General features: G+C 44.8%; 1 protein-coding gene across 5 annotated transcripts; it reads right to left on the bottom strand.

Moving 5' to 3' along the window:
• Nucleotides 1-5970: 5970 nt before the first annotated feature.
• trim46b (tripartite motif containing 46b) lies at nucleotides 5971-17704 on the bottom strand. 5 transcript variants are annotated; one of them, XM_054764545.1, is made up of 12 exons: nucleotides 16748-16830; nucleotides 14613-14874; nucleotides 14354-14537; nucleotides 13915-14113; nucleotides 13690-13836; nucleotides 12328-12423; nucleotides 11934-12187; nucleotides 11621-11742; nucleotides 10423-10764; nucleotides 8854-9083; nucleotides 7914-7981; nucleotides 5971-7837 (listed from the first exon to the last, which is right to left on the bottom strand). In XM_054764545.1, exons 1-12 carry the CDS (start codon nucleotides 16790-16792, stop codon nucleotides 7390-7392), a joined length of 2397 nt encoding a protein of 798 aa, XP_054620520.1. In that variant the 5' UTR covers nucleotides 16793-16830; the 3' UTR covers nucleotides 5971-7389. The 5 variants fall into 5 exon arrangements, with proteins under 5 accessions (XP_054620520.1, XP_054620521.1, XP_054620519.1 ...); XM_054764546.1 differs by lacking the exon at nucleotides 16748-16830 and adding an exon at nucleotides 16627-16679; XM_054764544.1 differs by lacking the exon at nucleotides 16748-16830 and adding an exon at nucleotides 17426-17704 and having other exon boundaries at nucleotides 5975-7837.
• Nucleotides 17705-17730: the final 26 nt, after the last annotated feature.

The following is a 17730-nucleotide window of genomic DNA, read 5'->3' as shown; positions in this document are numbered from 1 at the left end:
TCTTTAAAGACACACACCTGTTTCAGCTGCTTGCAGGACGCTCCATGGAGGAATGCATCTCCTTCCAACCCCCTTCAGCTCTCAGTGCTGTCCTAATGAATCCCGTCACACCACCACGTTTGTCTCGCTCGTGCTTTGTTTGTTGACCTTTATGGGACGCCGTTACGTATTATCTTCACGGCGCGTGTCGTGCACATGCACAGACAACAATGTGTGTGTGATCCGATGCTTGTTGTCAGTGTAAAAAGCCACTAACAAAGCTTGGTGACGTCCCCTCGCCTCCACCTTCTTATCTGTCCTCAATGCCCTTTTGCATTAGCATTATTGACAGTGGAACTAATTGGCTGCAAAAGTTCCCCTCGGGACATTACCAACTGGACTGCACAATTTTCCTCATAGGTCAGGCATTGATTACAGATGTATTAATGTGGGTCAACACGGCATTGTAGCGCTGTACACGTCTGGACCGGTTAGAATGGACACACCGAGTCTTATCTGCTCACCTTGTGACGGTTGCGGCATACTTAAGTCGGAGCCGAACGACATCACCTCCGCTCAGTGACTCCTCGGAATAACTCGCTGCATCCAAAATCGTCTTCCGCCAGATTAGTTGAAAAAGTTGCCTGTTGTGCATGATCGGAGAAATGATCCGGGCACACGTCAATACGTCACCGATTGATTCTACAAAGTAATTACAGAGTGCTTTGCATTTAAACAAGCTCATCGGGCGGTAGCCACGGAGCAGCGTGGCGTGTTTAATTATTTGGGGATGGGGGGGTGCTACCGGTACCTTTTCCACTGAAAAACAGTATCGTTTCAAGCATTTGTTTTGTCTTTGGAGCCTAGAAAACATTGCACTTTAATGCGCTGTGTTGAGTTATGATGATCAGCCTTTTATGATGGGGGGGGTTTGTACCTTTTTGACCCTGTTGCAAGTACAGTCGTCCCTCGTTTATCACGGTTAATTGGTTCCAGACATGACTGCAATAAATGGATTTTTGTGAAGTAGGGTGCAATACTAATAAATGGAATAGTTTTGTAGTTCGAGCACAGATAACCTGTTTATGACTTTCTAGACACACTTTTCCCGTTATTAGAGCCCTGCAGACATGAAGTAACACCCCCATAGTCACTTGTACACTCCTTCTGTTCTTGGTTTACATCACATTGTGCAGGCTACGGCATCACTGCAGGGACCCAAGAGACGGCCGCCGCTTTAAGCATAGCAAGCTCCGATTTAATTGAATTATTCAAAACTTAAGCAAGTGTTTCAAACGGAGTGTGGAAGAAGGACAAAGTAAGAAGCCAAAAACGTGCCACTTCTACACGGGATGGGAGGACAACTTGTTTTCACTCTGACTCTCACTCTGACTCCGTGCAGTGTTAGGGAAGTTTCATCTCTTCAATGTAACATTACTGACACCTAGTGACCAGAATACTACATGTACCTTGTCTTTCAGTATTATTTGACTAATAAAAGGCCTCAGTGAAAAATGAAAAATCACTAATGAATTAATTTGTGAAAAACCACCATAGAGCGAGCGAGCAACATTCGAACCGCAAAGAGTCGCAACAGAACCACAGTCGCAACAGAACCAGTGTTGTAATAGCGGAGCAAAGTGCTCAGCCAGCATTAACATCTCTGATGAGTTCATTTAAATAACCGTACGGGATGTGTAACACGCATGAGTTCCACCCCCAGCAGCCGACTAGCAACATTTTAAAGCGCATGCAGAGGTTGACAAAGCAGCTGGATGCTGCCATCTTGCTAATAAAAACTGTGATAACTGGAGCATTTACGCCAATTAGGTTTCAGTCGGTCCGTTTTCTTGCTCTTGTCTGTAGAGAGCAGATTTCCGTTCAGGTTAAAACGTGATTGTCTGATTGCTCATCGAAAGTGTTTGGAAAAATTCACATCCATTGAAAAGAGAATGAAGTTCTTGCTGTCAGGCAAACTAGCTTTTATCCAGTTCCCGTTAAAAACCTCCTTTTGTACAGCCGACATCTCAACTTTCTGCCTGCCTAAACTTCTCTGCTGTGAACTTTCCGCTGAGACTCTAAAAAGAAGATGAATTATTCACCCTCTTGTGCATTGGAATCAAATACATCTCCTTCCCTGCATTTAACCCTTCATTCCCCTTGAGGGGAATCCAATGGCATTCACGTTATTCGATCACGCCTCCTCCACATTACTTCTCCAGACTGCAACAGTTGTACTTTTCCCACAGCAGGCGTTAATAAAACATAACTTCCTGGTTTTGATCACATTGCTGGTGTGAAACGAGGTAGAAAGGGGAAGAGCATCCATCAGATAAATGTTGCTTCAGAGGATTTGAGGCGCGTGAGGCGGACATCTTGCAGCTGAGGCAAAGAAAGGCTTCATTCAATTTGGAACGAACACATGGTAATGTGTTGGACGTGCGGCTAATGAAGTGTTATGTCATTGTTCAGCAACAAATACAAATACGAAATTGGACTGTCAAGCTTGTGCTTTTCAACCTACAGCAGAGCCGGTTGGCCCATTAGGCAGAGGTCTGCGCTCGAGTGCTTTTCTAGTTACTATTAAGTCTTGGAATGAAAACAATCACATTGATTCAAATGTGAAGAAATGCCCAATTAATATTACAGTGGACCCTTGGTTAGTGAAGGTCCGACTCTAACCGAATCAAATTTTGCCATAAGAAATCATGCAAACACAATTCATCCATTCCAGAAAGGAAATAATGTTAACAGTTTTACAATTATAGTTTTACATGCAGAAAACTATGCTGAATGCATATAAACTATTACCATCACTGAAGCTGTGATGGTTGACAAAGAAACTATGTGGCAGCGAGATCAACACCATCTTTCTGTTTCGACACGAGTGAATGAATCCAATAGCGTTTCTCACCACAGAAACCCAAAAAGAAATAACTCATGACAAAAAAACAAGAAGGTGGTGTTGGAGAGGAAGGTGTTGATCTCGCTGCCACGTCGTGTCTTTGGGAACAGTCACGTCTTCAATGAAGGTTAAAGTAAAAATCTTGCTGAAGGCGCCACTTTGGATCGTTGGCATAAAATCAAGAAATGCTTTCACCAAATAAGAAATCCCCTAATTGTGGTTCTTATTTGGCCACTATAAAGGAAAGCTGAGTTGGAGGCTGTTCTTTCTTTAACTGGACTCAACTGCTTACAATGTCTTTGCCTACATTGTGTTGGTTTTAACGCGTTTTTGGCACAAAAGTGAAAATGATCAAAATGGCCTCCTTTTATTCAATGTGTTGTGTTTGTGTGGAAAAAGTTTGGACCCTCCGACCTACAGCTACCTAGCACCGGCTAAATATTATTATACTGGTTTAATCTTTGCAAAAATAAGTTGCGTTATTTTTGGATGTCAAGTCTCTTACTTATCTTGGCTACCTCCAGGCCTGCGGCTATGCTAAGCTAAGCTAAATGTCAAACGTTTCGACAGAGAGAGAGCTAAAGTGTTGAGTTTCTTGGTCAGCCAAATATCCAAATATTGATTTAACCGCAAGCTAAAACCAGAAACATACCAGCCTTATCCCCGGAATTCCTACTGTTTACCATCGAAAGTAGCTTTTAGCCACACGGGTGTTACTTTAAAGCTAGCATAACATGACATATCGCCACAAAGTGACTGTTATTGTTGCCATAAATCCGAGCAGTGGAAAAGCTTTTTGGCCACAAATGATGTGAGCAGGTGAAGGTCCATTGCGTGTGAATGCGGTCGCGAGCCGTCACTTTCCATTGAGGCGTAGCGGGTGCAGCGCGACAGGTCATGTGATGCGTATCTGCAGTGGTTTTCCGCCGCGGTTAAAGCGCGCTGAGTCGGCCGTCGATGGCCTCCCGCGCAGTTAAAATTCCAGGTGCGTGAAAAGTGAAAGGCCAGTCGGATGGGAATGTCAACAGGGGATGCGTAAAGCACACGCTTCCTGGACGGCTGTGTCCAGACCAGCTGTGCACACATCATGGCCCCCGTCATCCGTGTGTACACTTCAAGAAAGGAGGTAAAGAAGGAAGGACAGTGTTTGATGGGTAAAAAAAGAACATGTCCTCGTTCCTTCCAGATGCTCACCGAGTGAGGAGGTGAAAGGTTGGCAGGTGCCTGGAGGGGCGGTAAGCACAGAGCCCCCCCACTCCTGAGGGTCAGGTTTCAGCAAAGGGTCAGCAGAGTCGCAGAGAGGGTGCACAATATGGCCAGTGTCCAACGCAGCAGCGGCCGCCTAATCAACTTCATTTATACGCAATGGCACGTGAGGAGGTTACCATCAGCTTTGAGGGCTTTAAACACAAAGCCGTAATCCTTGAAGCCTTGACCTTTTTGCATTTTCAGCATAAAAGCATCGACGCACTTTAAGTGATCATATACTGCCGAACACTTAGGGCTCCTTTACGTCGCTGTGACCTCGTAAGAACATGGACACGCTCATGGTTAATTCATCAATATGAAGATGGGGGGGGGGGGGGGGGGTTCTCCTCCCATTCCGTGTGGAAGTGGTACGTTTTTGGCTTCTTAAATTTAGAAGCAATAAATTTGATGCTAACTGGTTAGCCCGCTAGCTTGTTAGCTCGATAACTACATTTAAAGTCTCCTGAGTGGTCAGCATCCAGCAGCTTTATCTACCTCTGCATGTGCTTTAAAATGTTGCTTGCGCTGCTGGTGTAAAACTGTTTCATCTCATCTACTGGGCTAATACTCATCAGTGGCTGAGCAGTTTGCTCCTTCCCGCTATTACAACATTGGTTCTGTTGCTGCTGTGTAGTGCAATTTAATTGTTATGTGGTTATGTGGTCAGAGAGAGCTAGGTTTTCCCATGCAGTCCAAAGCATTATTTTATATTATTAGTTATTGCCTGATTCTCCAGCTAAAAACAGCATTTTTTGTAATATCACTTTACGTTTTGTTATGAATTGCCTTCCACCTTATTCCAGCAGCACAAGTGACAATAACTCCAAAAAAGGGTTGCATATAGTATTACTTTACAAATGAACATCGCCGCCTAATGGCCTGGCATGCACATTACGCCATTTTCTGGCATTTTTCGGAGTCGTTTTGACTGTATGGTCGATACAACGCAAACAAAACGTGTTTCCATTTATTAAAGGCTGTGGGAAAAGTGCATAGAGTGACAGGTTCACGATATAAATCAGGTCTTTGCCTACATGTGCTTTAGTCGGGTTAGCGGATTCCCGACTTCTCCAGATGGCCCCCCCCCTTGCTGCATCCTGCATGTCTCTCACTATATGGCTTTGACATCCCCCACCCCCACTCACCACCACCACTCCCAGTCCTCCCACCGCCTCTGAACTGTACTAAATGATGATCACAGAGATTATATATCGGTAATTCCAGCGAGGTCTTTAAAAGAATGCCCATGCTGTGTGCTTAATACTCAGGGCGGGGGATTATGCAGACCCCTACATGTGTCTGTTGTGGCTGCATACCTCCAGTCAGACTAAACCCAATCTGTTGCAGATTTGGACGCAAGAAAGGAGGTGTGGATATAGCAGAGCGGGGGGGGGGGGGGGCTGTAACTGTACTTCTTCCATATGAGGAAACACTACACAATACACTGTTGTGCTCTATGGAAGGTGTCCCAATACTTTTGTGCACCTAAGCATTGAAAAGTACCGAGCATCATATATTTCTTGCGTTCGTTCTTTCTTTGTTTTCCACGCACTCCGCACGTGTGTGTTGCTTTTCATTTGAAGCTCATAAAGAGTGTAAACTGTACATTGCATTTACATAAGCACTGCTGAACACCTACACGTGTAGTGTAATACCTCCATTGAAAGCAGATGGACCCCAAAAAAATAAAAAGAGCTTTCCTCACGCTCGGTCACCCGCTGCGCATGTTTCACTTGGCACAGGCCACAGTCTGGAAATGTGAGATCCCACAAGTGTTTTATTATTATTTTTAATATATACAGTATGTACCTATAGTATTTGCTATACAATATTTACATTTATACATTCAATAGTCAAATATAAAATCAGATTTTTTCCCGATCAGGCTGATCTTTACATTAAAGTTAGCCAACAGGGGGCGCCATTCACACTCAACACTCAATTTTATATAATAATAGCAATAATAAGCAATAATAATTATCACAGCAGATTTTAAAAAATAATAATCATAGTAATAGTAGTAGTAGTAATATTCGCAGTCGTAGTAGTAGTAATCATCAATTTCAATCTTTTTTTTTTTTAATTCTGTGGAAGTATATGGGATTTATAGGAATAATCTTAATTTCATTAATATATAAATAAAGTAGATTTGTCAGCCTTTGCGGCAGTGTTTGACTGCCGCAATAAATTCAGCCATACCCACACCCTACTCTATTTAATATGTAATTGTGTTGATGTTGAATCATTTTAGAATCGTATTGATTTGTGCAAATCTATATTTTAAGATTTTACTTCTGAAAAATTATTATTTTAAGTCCTCTTTACTTTCATTAATTCTCATAACAATTTTTAATCATACATTATTAAAATGACAGAATTAACTTTGAAATGGTACTGGTTAAAATGACATATATATATATTCCAGTGTCAGGTTTTGGACGAGGTTATCTGTACTAATTCAAGCAGAAAAACAATATTTGAATGGGAACTACTGTAGTATCTGCAGTTTATGTTGATTTGCTGCCCCCTAGCGGTTAGGGTTCATTACACGCGGCAAAAAGTACCCATTGGAAATGCACCTGGAGCAGATTGACTGGAACAATAATGACAAAAGAAACTGCTTTTTTTTTTTTTTGCAATCTATTCTGTGTTTCCTTTTTTTAAATACATTTTCTTTTGAAAACATTCTGGCAGCAGGTGAAAGTTGAAAGCGTGGATTGAACCTATTCACAAGAAAGAAGGATGCTCCTTTACTTTACAATAAAACTTGTTTTTTTACAGTAAAGAGTGTTGGAAAAACACACTTTTCACCGCCGGCTGTTTGTCAATGTTGTTAACAGACGCGTGCAGAGGAGGGACATGTATTTGGATTACAAAACACACAAACAACCAGTGAAACTGTCGTGATTAGCTGCGTTCCAGATGTATAATTGGAGCTCCTACTTACACTCTCCTTCCTCTAAAGGACCACATTTAGCCTAAAACAATAACATGGGGGGGGTGTTATAGATGCACTTTTCCTCACATTTTGAAACTAAAGCACATAAATTGAACATTTAAGGGCCTGAAATGGAGTGTGGCGCTATAAGAACATTGGCTTTACAAATAAAACAGCCTGGCTACCAGTGCAAGCATCAAAGATAGTGTCGGACAAACCAAACACTACTAAAGCAGCGATTCTTGCAAATAAAAATGTAAGAAACGTAATTATATTGCATATTTGTTGCCATAGAAACGTACATAGTTAACATTCCAAATCAGTTGTTGTTTATATTGGAGACGTGGCGTGGTTGGATGGTCACCCTCCTCACGGGCGTCTGATCCGCACTGCGGTTGGCCACCAGCTCCTGAAGCTGCAGCGCCCCCCCGCCGATGAAACAGAACGCGGGGCACACGGGGCCCGAGCAGTCCACGTGGCCCTCCCACAGGGGGCGCAGGGAGTGGGCATCATAGAAGGTGACGCGACCCTTCTCAAAGTCCAGGCACACGCCCAGCCGGGGCGGCAGCGGGTAGGTGAGGCCCGCCAGAGTGGACGGGGCGTTGCCGTTGGGGTCAGAACGCGGCCCGTTGCCGTTGTGGTGGTGGTGGTGGTAGGTGTGCTGGGGCAAGTAGATCTTGCCCATGCCCATGGTGAGGAAGCAGAAGGGTGGGGCGGAGTCCATGCCGTCCTCTGCACCGCTGTCATGGCCGCTGTCTGGGTCGTAGCTGGGGGACATGTATGTACTCTTCCTATTATTGCTCTTATTATGCATACTATATTTTTAATGACACAGCTACTCACCGGGGACTGGCCATGTCTTCTGGTAGATGAAACCACTCCTGCAGTTTGGTCTCTAGACCAACACCAACCTGGAAATCAAGACGTTTTCTCCTTGATTTCGATACGCAAGCGGAGAAAAGTTCAAGATAAGAGTGTATACCATAAATGCATAAATACGGCCGCACATTTACCTAAAACGGAGGACTGGGCATTAATTGGAAGCAGGTGATAATTAGAGGACTTTATATACACCGTAACCACTTTTTTAAAAACTTAATAATGATTTGGAGTGCATGAGAAAGTGGAAAGGAGCTCTCTTTGCATGTTCATTTATGAACAACTATTTAGCGCGACAAAGCAGCAACAGAACCAATGTTGTAATACTGCTGATGAGTTCAGAACGCGCACGAGTTTCACACCAGCCACACCAGCCACATTTTGTGGCTGCTGAATGCTGACCATTCATGATACTTAAAAATGAAACTCATGCGTGTTACACTTGCAGTACTGTTGTTTACTATGAACGTCCTCTGAGGAGCTTGTTCCTTACCGCTATTACAACATTGGTTCTGTCGTTGCTGTGTTGTGCAACATACTTGTTAGCAGCTGTGGTGGTAGGCAACCTCCTGATGTAGCTTTATATTAATGCCACAAGATGACAGGTGCTGCATTCAGAGTATCTGTGGTCAGTGGTCATAAGTGGTCAGTGTCCAGCAGATTAATCTACCTCTACATGCGCTTAAAAAAAAAATTGGTTGCGTATTTTGCTGAATATGAGTGTGTGTTTACAAAGTAAACAATGTTTACGTCAGCTCTATTCAAGCTGGATGAATAGTTTGCTCCTTACCGCTATTACAACATCGGTTGTGTTGCTGCTGCATTGTGCAACATACTATACTTGTTACAGCTACAGTCTAGTGCTATAATACGTGTGTGCAATGTTTAGGCCAACGAGTCGTACCTTCACCAGGTAAGACCCTGGCTCCACTGAGCACGCCCAGTAGTGTCTCCCCTGCGTGATGGCCACGTCTCCCACCAAGAGGTCAGAGGTCAGGTGACAGGAAGTGAGCGCGTGGTCGGCCGCCTGCAGCAGGGAGAGGCCAGGAACGCTGCGGGCGGCTCTTTGCTCCTTGCTCACCACCAGGCGGTCGGCATGGAGACCCCAGCGAGAGTCCAGGTAGAAGTTAAGCACTGGAGGAGGACGGGAGGAGGAGGCCAGTTAAACGGCTGACAAGTATGGAAGGTGGCAAGGAAAGGCAAGCTGAAACAGGAATGAACCTCCCAGCACAGGGAAGAGAACACTGAAGGTATCTTCAATTCACAGAGGGATCGTATGCAATAGCGGGGTGGGGTGGGGGTTGGGTTCGGGTTCACCACTAATCACTCCATTTAAAGCCACGGATCGGAATCCAATCCGCCTTGTTAAGCCTCAAGCCTTAACAGTTTGCAAACCTCATCACCGCGCAGACACATCTCGTTAGAGGAGAGTGGAAGACTGGAGTGGGAAAGCAAACAGATGTAAAGCGAAGAAGGGAAGGGGGGTGGAATCGTCGTATGATGCACTTCTTACGTTCCGTAGGAGGCGTGTAGGTTGGCGGCATGGAAGGAGCGCTGAAGAGGATGACAAGCTGTGAAATGGAAATAAAAAAACGTGACAGAGATGAGGAAGTACAGGAAGTGAGGGAAGGCGTGTTGATGGCGATGTGGTGATGATCAGAAAAGGGAGAGAACGAGTTACTGTTCGCCATTGTAGACCACCGCAACGTAATGGATGAAAAAGTGTGCAACCTAGTGGTCCGGTTGGGGAATTACAGCTTCATCAAACCTTTGAAATGTAACCTTTAATAGCACTCACACATTTAAGCCTAATTGTAAAAAAGGTCAATGTATGTTATATACATAGAAAATAAAATGCATTTCAATAGTGGGTCAGTGATTGGCAGCAACAGTGATTTTGATGCATGTGTAAGATTTGCAACGAAAACTCGTACTCAACGTCCTCAGGCCAAAAACTGCTGTAAAAATATCTTGTATATATATATTTTTTTCTTTCCCACTTTCCACCTTTGAACAGGTCGGTCTTTTAAAACTACTTCTGCATGAAACTCAAATACCAAGTTTTATTTACGTCTTTGCAGAAAACAAAGTTGTGAACTTTTACTGCATGCTTTGAATGGGGAAAAAGTGGCGCCATCCGGTGGACAAGCATAAAAATAGGAGAAACCTTAACATCAAGGGTTGCATTACAAAAAAAGGCAGTTTCAGTGCCAGTCAGACCAAAGCTGTCCTATCTTGTCAGACTGCAGCTGTCCGAGCACGTGTTTTCAACAAATATGTCGCTTTTTGTGTAGCGTTGCCATTTTATGCAAATTTACAGAACAGAGATGACAATTCTAAAAGGTTTTTGGAATAAATATCCTCTGGTAAATTTTATTTTATTTTCAAGAAAGCCAAAGTGGCTTGACGATTAAAGTCCGAATAGCACAAAATGTCCCCAGGACGCCTGACAGGTGAAGTTCCGAATTGGTACCTGGTGCTGGAGGGGTGTGCAGGTACACCTCCTCGCTGTACTCGCCGTAGCCCGCCTTGTTGCAGCCCCTCACCCGCAGCACGTACACGCTGTCCATCTCCAGCCGGTCGATGACGGCGCTCGTCCCGCTCACCTCGTCCAGACGCTGCCAGCCCCAGCGAGCGGCGGCCACCGGCCCCCCTCTGTTGCCGCCCCTGGACGCGCCCCCCGGTACCACCCCCCGGCGGCGGTACTCCACAGAGAAGTGCCAGGTGGGCGCGGAGTCCGGGGGAAGGCGCCAGCTCAGGTAGAGCTGGTCATAGGCAAGGGAATGCTGGGTGTCAAGGACTGGGGCCAGGGGAGCTGCGACAAAAAAAGGTTGATTTAATTAATACATTTTAAAAACTCTTAAAATATGATTTAAAATTGAAATAAAATGAAATTACATTATATAATACATTTAATTACATGCAAATGAAATGACAAGTATAATAAAATATATTTTATTTAAGCTTTAGCGTGCAATGCAAGCAAAAACTTTAATTTTGACATTTATAAAACACATTTAATTAACTTACATGTTTAACATAAAATACACATTTTTAATACATTTAATATACAAATTTAAGTACAATGTAAACTAGCACTTAAAATGCTTTTGAAATTCAATTACATTTTCAAATCACAGTTTCAAATAAATGCTAATTTGAAATGGAATTCTTTAAATTTAATTGAATATTTCAAATACGATGGCGGATAAAGTTTTAAATGAAATGTACTTCTTTCAGCAGCATAATAGAAATGTAATAATTTAATTTAATTTGGAAGTAAATTACAAATGTAAAAAAAACAACAACAAAGTTTTACTTAAATAAGTAAAAATAAGTAAAAGTGTTTAAATAAAAGAAAAAATTGCAAATACAATTTATTTAATATTTACAGGAAAATTGACATTCAAATTTAAAATAAAATAGAATTGTTACAGTAGCATGAAATAAAATATTAACAGCTTAAAAAAATATACATATAAATACATGTAATATATGTATATAAAATTTAAATGAAAAAATATTTACACAAACCCTAGAAGGGTGAATTCATGAGTAAAATATGAAAGAATAGATAAATGCAGCATGTAAAGCTATAAAGTTAATACAATGTGAATAAACTGTAGATACTGTATGTCCCCACGTGGTATACTGTAGCCTGATGTTCTTACCTCGAGTAAAATTAAGTTCTGTGAGCAGTTTCAGTTCTTTGGAGACGTCCAGCTGGAAGTGCCTGAAGGAAGGATCTGCAGCCAGAGCAAAATGCTGCAGGTTCTCAATTGCCTTACTGAACCTGGCGCAGGGACACAAATGAGTTATTGGAATTATCTTTGCCAAGGCAGCCTTTTGGATATACTGTGGCTCATGTACTGGCTCTCGTGCACCTCATGAGACTAAAATTGGATAAAAACAGAGTCAAGCCAAGAGAACTATCCAGGGAACAATAGTTACTTGTTTCCTTCCCAGGCCACTTTAATGGGGTACCTGTTATGCGTCTGGCGTGCAGCCTGCACAAAACAGGGCTGATCCGTTTCCTTCAGCAGCTCTTGCGTGAAAGCCACGAGCCCGGCGTGTTCCATCAAGCTGCGGCGCTCGGCCACTTGAGCGGCCAGAGCCTCACCCCGCTTCTGGCGCGCCGCCTCCAGGGCCTGGGTGAGCGAGGCGTGGCGCTCAGCCAGAGCCGCCGTCAGGTCCCTGATGCTCTGGGCCAGCTGCTCTCGGGCGGACACGCTGTTCACCTAAATGTGAACATACACGTTCAGGCACATACTTCATCCTAGAGAACTTAAACGTCAGGTTGACTCATTTTCGCAGTAGATTTTTACACGTTTAACACTTGTTTTGCATCCCATCTCCCCCACTCTGGTTTATTAATCACCTCAGTCTGAGTGATGGCGCTCTCCAGCTGTGTAATCTGAGACAGAACCGTGTCCTGGTTGGACAGAATGTAGTTCATCTCTTTTGTAATCTTCTCCTATCACAAACACACACACAAAACAATGAAGAAACGAGGCAATGGCATGCTTTGCTTACAACACAGCTTCTGTTTGTGCTGAAGATTGTAAGTTGCTACATCGTAGAAATGCACTGCATGCTACTTTCAATGTCAGCGTTATTGTCAGATGATATTGTACAGCTCTACGATGATAACCTCCTGGTCTAGTGTGGTCTTATTACCTCCCCAAAATGGCAGTAGCTGCATTTGAAAAATAATGAGCACCTTTATCTACCTCTGCATGTGCTTTAAAATGTTGCTACTCGGCTGTCGGTATGAAACTCATGTACGTTACACTCGTCTGTGGTATTAACGCTGGCTGAGTTTGCTCCTTTGCTACTTACCGATATTACAACACTGGCTCTAAGGCTGCTGTGTTGTGCAGTGTAATTGTTAACAAGATGACCGTAGCCTCTTTGGAAGTACCATAAGATGTCAGCATTCAGCTGCTATATCTACCTCTGCATGCGCTTTAAAATGATGCTACTCAGTTGTTGGTATGAAACTCATGCAGGTTACACTTGCCCGACTGTTGTTTACAATGAACTCATCGGCACTATTAATGCTGGCTGAGGAGTTTGTTCCTTGCCACGATTACAACATTGGTTCTGCGGCTGCTGTGTTGTGAAGTGTATTTGTTAGCAGCTGTGGTGGTAGGCACTCTTGATGTAGCTTTATAATAATGCCACAAGATGACAGCAGCTGCATTCAAAGTATCTCGAGCAGATTTATCTACCTCTATATGCTTTTTAAAATATTGGTTGTACAATTTAGCTGGTGTGAATATCATGAGTGTTACTCTTGCAGTACTGTTGTCTAAAATGAACTCATCAGCACTATTAATGCTGGCTGGGCAGCTTACTCCTTATTGCTATTACAACATTGGTTCTGTGGCTGCTGTGTTGTGAAATGTATTTGTTAGCAGCTGTGGTGGTAAGAAACCTCCTGATGTAGCTTTATATTGATGCCACAGGATGACAGCAGCTGCATTCAAAGTATCTTGAGCGGATGTATCTACCTCTATATGCGCTTTAAAATATTGGTTGTGCAGTTTAGCTGGTGTGAATATCATGAGTGTTACTCTTGCAGTACTGTTGTTTAAAATGAACTCATCAGCACTATTCATGCTTGCCGCTATTACAACATTGGTTCCGTGGCTGCTGTGTTGCGCAATATACTTGTTAATAAATGACCACATTCTCATGCGCTTCAAATCATTGTTAGAGTTATAAAATGAACTTGTACCTTGAGAGCTTGGTATGCCTGGGCCACAGGGAGGAGCTTGTGGCCCGTGTGAACACGTCGCAGTTTGCAGAGCGGACAAAGCAGCCGCTGACAAGTCCTGCAATAGAACTGTAGCTTCTCCTGGTCGTGTTCCGTGCACGTCAACACCTACAGAACGAGACAAATATGATGACGTACGATGCGATGTAATGTAAACACATGCTTCTTGCACATGTGGCGTCTCGCCTTTGGTCTAAAATTGAGCGTGGGCAGGATGTGCTCGTGCTGCGCCCGCGGCGTTCCCCACGGGTGGTAGAGTTTGAAGCACTCGTTACAGAAGTTGGCCCTGCAGTCGGCGCAGCCTTTGGTGGCCTCCAGGGCGTGCGGGGGCTTGCAGAACTGACACATGACAGCCACGCTGCCCAGGCTCACTGTGTGTCGGTACCTGCCGGCGGGAGGCCAATAGAGACACGCTTGACAACGTTTCAGATGGTGATTGTTCCGTTTTGTGATGCCATTACGTTTACCTCTGCGTGCGCATAAAAATGTTGCTAATCAGCTGTTGGCGTGACCCTTGCTACACTGTACAATGAACTACATCAGTGATATTAAAGCGCCTGACCACTATTACAACATTGGTTCTGTCGCTGCTGTGTTGTGCAATACATGCGTGAGAGTGCCTTACCTCTCCACTATGCGCTCCAAGGTGAGGTTACGCAAGCAGTCAGTGAGGCCTTTCTCCCCCAGCTCCACATCACGTCCACAGGGGACACAGGGGAACATCATGACCAAGGGCGGCGGGCCCTCTTTGCGGCGGCGCCCCAGGTAGCCTGGCGAGCGGGGCATGGATGGAGACGGTGGGTGGGGACCTACAAACCATGAGGAAATGAGGACAGATTCATTTACCGCAGCCCATGCGTCCTCTTTACGTGAACGCTCCTCACCTGCCCGCAGTACCCGCTCGATGGGCCGCTGCTCGGCTTTTGGCGTGGGCCTGCGGAGCTGTCGCGGGGAGCGCATGTTGGGCGTGGAGGCGGGCGAGTTGGGCTCGGCGGGAAGTTCCGGAGGCGGGTAGCCGCTGGCCACCAGCACCTCGGAGGCACACATGAGGCACACGCTGTGAAGGCATGGCAGCACCACAGGCTGTTTGACGATGTCTTTGCACACGGGGCAGTGCAGCTCGTGCTCCAGGCTCTTCATGTTGGACTGTGGGAGGAGACAAGATGGCAACAACAGCTCATTGCTGACCTGTTATTGTCAGTAGTATTGATGGCTTAGGCCGCTTTTTCACCGCACTGTATATCACTGCAAAAACCCAGCTGCACTGAATGCATCAGTCAGAAAGAAACATCTTTATTATTGTTGAGTTCGCCATATTGTGCTGAGTAGCCTGGACAAAGATGTGTATCACAAACTAAAAAAATTAAGTGTGGCTTTTCTGCTGTACATTTAGTCTGGTATTGTTTTCCCTACTGAAGGATCTGCTGCAAGTGCAGCTTAAAAGGCATTTTTCCAGAAAATTCTTTCTTTCGGGTGCTCGACTTTTGAGGTTTTATGTAATTCTTCTTGTGAAAAAGACCCCGAGGTGCTTACACTCCTCACCTACGGCCATGAGCTTCGGGTAGTGACCGAAAGGGCGAGATCGTGGGTACAAGCGGCCAGAGTGAGTTTCCTCCATGCACGTGGCTCTCCCTCAGAGATAAGGTGAGAAGCGCTGTCATCCGGGAGAAACTCGGTTGAGGTGGCTCGGGCATCTGGTCAGGATGCCTCCCGGACGCCTCCCTGGGGAGGTGTTCAGGGCACGGCCGACCGGTAGGAGGCCTCGGGGAAGACCCGGGACACGCTTCCCTGCTCAGGCTGCTACCCCGCGGCTCAGCGGAAGAAGATGGATGGATGGATGGATGGATGGATGTAATTCTATTATAAGAGGTGCTGTAAATATGTCCCAGGCAAGCAGCATGGGTCATCATCCTCGTTAAATATTGATAAATGGCAGGTATGAATTATTTAGCTTAAATCACAGGAGTGTTTTAAGCCTAGAGGGTTTCACCTATGGTTGTTTTAAGATCTTTTGCGCTGAATATGATGCACAGGTGGTGACATCTTGTAGAAATGAGTCAGTGGGCGGGAATAAACATAAAACCACAGCTTTAGGTACACCTGCATGTGTGATCCAATACGATTTGGACCATGTTTGGTGTACCTAATGTTACCTTCATCTCTTATTCAATTGATTCAACCCATTTGTGTCATCTCAATCTTCATTTTTCATCTTAGCAAGACATTCTGGATGATTGTATGCTTCCATCTTGGTGGGAATAGTTTGGGGATGGGGATCTTTTCTGTTCCCCGGTGCATAAACGCATGCTTGGGTGAGTTTAACGTGGAAGAAGCCCACCTACAACTAAAAGTAGCCTCCTCTCTTGTCCAACATCAGTGAACGCTGGCTTCACAAATGCACTTCATTTATTAAGCGGGCCCAGAATTCCCAGACACGCTGCAAAAATGTTTACAACATCTTCCTCGACTAGTGGAAGCAGCCTTTTTAGCACGGCCTGTGTAGCATGTCAGTACTAACATATGCTCAAGGACAAGGAAATGACGGAAAAGGGCACAGCCTCGGTCAGCCGCGGACATGCGGCCTTGCACAGAAGGAGATGACAGCACCCTGTTCTGTGGAGGGCCTTTATAGACCCCCCCTCACGTCACCTTAAGCCAAAATGATGGTGACATCACTGGTGACACCATAAGTCAAAACTCATCGTGCAGGACTGCTTATCACAGCACTCCATGCTGCACATCCCACACATTTACCCTTTAAAAATGCAAGCTGGACATGCACATGCAGACGCAAATAGCATGATGACCTGCATCGTGCTCATCGTTAACCTCATTTCCTTCATTTTCTGTGTCATTCTCCAATGTCACCCCCCTCTTTCTCCACTTTCCTTCTCTTACTAGTAGAACTCCACCAACGGCGATCCCGGCCGGTTGATCTTAAATAGCATCAGGGCTGTGAAAAGAAAGAAACCGCGCTAAGGCTGGCTCGGTGGAGGCTGCTGCATATGCGCATCCTTACCTTCACCTGGAACCGCGGCGCCATGACAGTTGGGCGCGTGCACATTTACAGAAGCAGAGCGACGCAATGGATTCAGCAAGGGCAGGGGGGGTGGAGTAAAAGGGGGGAGGGGTGATTTCACCAGTAAAGCATATGATATTGAACCATAAGATAAACTACACCTCGGTGTGTGCAATATACACGTAAATGTGTATATATGTATATTTATATAACACAGCTGCATAGTCATCATGATTGATTTAAAGCCCCTGCAGTTGACCGTGGATGCAGCATCCCTTGCATCCAGCTCCGCCGTCTCCATGGAAACGAGCATCCCTCGAGCCCGGAATGGAGACGTTTCATTCTAAAGCCTCGCCGCTAGCCGACATTTCAGTTTGAAGCAAATACGAATCACCTTATGCAGGGTTATTTCGAATGATCCGAATTACAAGGGGACTTTTGTACGTCGGGGTTATATAACGACGTTCTATATCAGGGCCTCGTGTGCGCGTCACAGCAGCCGGAAACGACTGTTGATTTCCAATCAAGTGTAATTAAATACATTACTCGTCGTTCAATTGCTTTTAATCAGTTGAGCTGAATGAAACATTCGGAGAAACTAAGTCGCCAAGTGCAAGATGGCGTAATTCACCTCCAAATACACGTCGCATATCTATATTCAAATGTATATTTACTCACACTGATGCGGACCAAAGCTTCCATCGTCGACGTGGCTGCTTTCAAATCCATCCCATCCATTTTATCAGCGACCTCTTGTTGACATCATCTGGAAATAAAGCATCGTGTCTGCCGATAATCTGCCATAGCAACAACACTCCTCCCCACGCCCACAAAATAGTCACATTTCAGCTTTTCCAAATGCGCTTATATCCCAGCTTGGTCTTCTAAATGATTATTTGCCTGTATCTACTAAAATACTATTGCACGAATGATCCACGCTATCCACTCTTGGAGACATGGCACCCCCCCCCCCCCCCCCCACA

This window comes from Dunckerocampus dactyliophorus, chromosome 20 (genome assembly GCF_027744805.1).
Source record: "Dunckerocampus dactyliophorus isolate RoL2022-P2 chromosome 20, RoL_Ddac_1.1, whole genome shotgun sequence".
Classification (NCBI taxonomy): domain Eukaryota; kingdom Metazoa; phylum Chordata; class Actinopteri; order Syngnathiformes; family Syngnathidae; genus Dunckerocampus; species Dunckerocampus dactyliophorus.
Note: the sequence above shows the minus strand (reverse complement) of the source record. Positions and strands in the feature narration are given on the sequence as shown.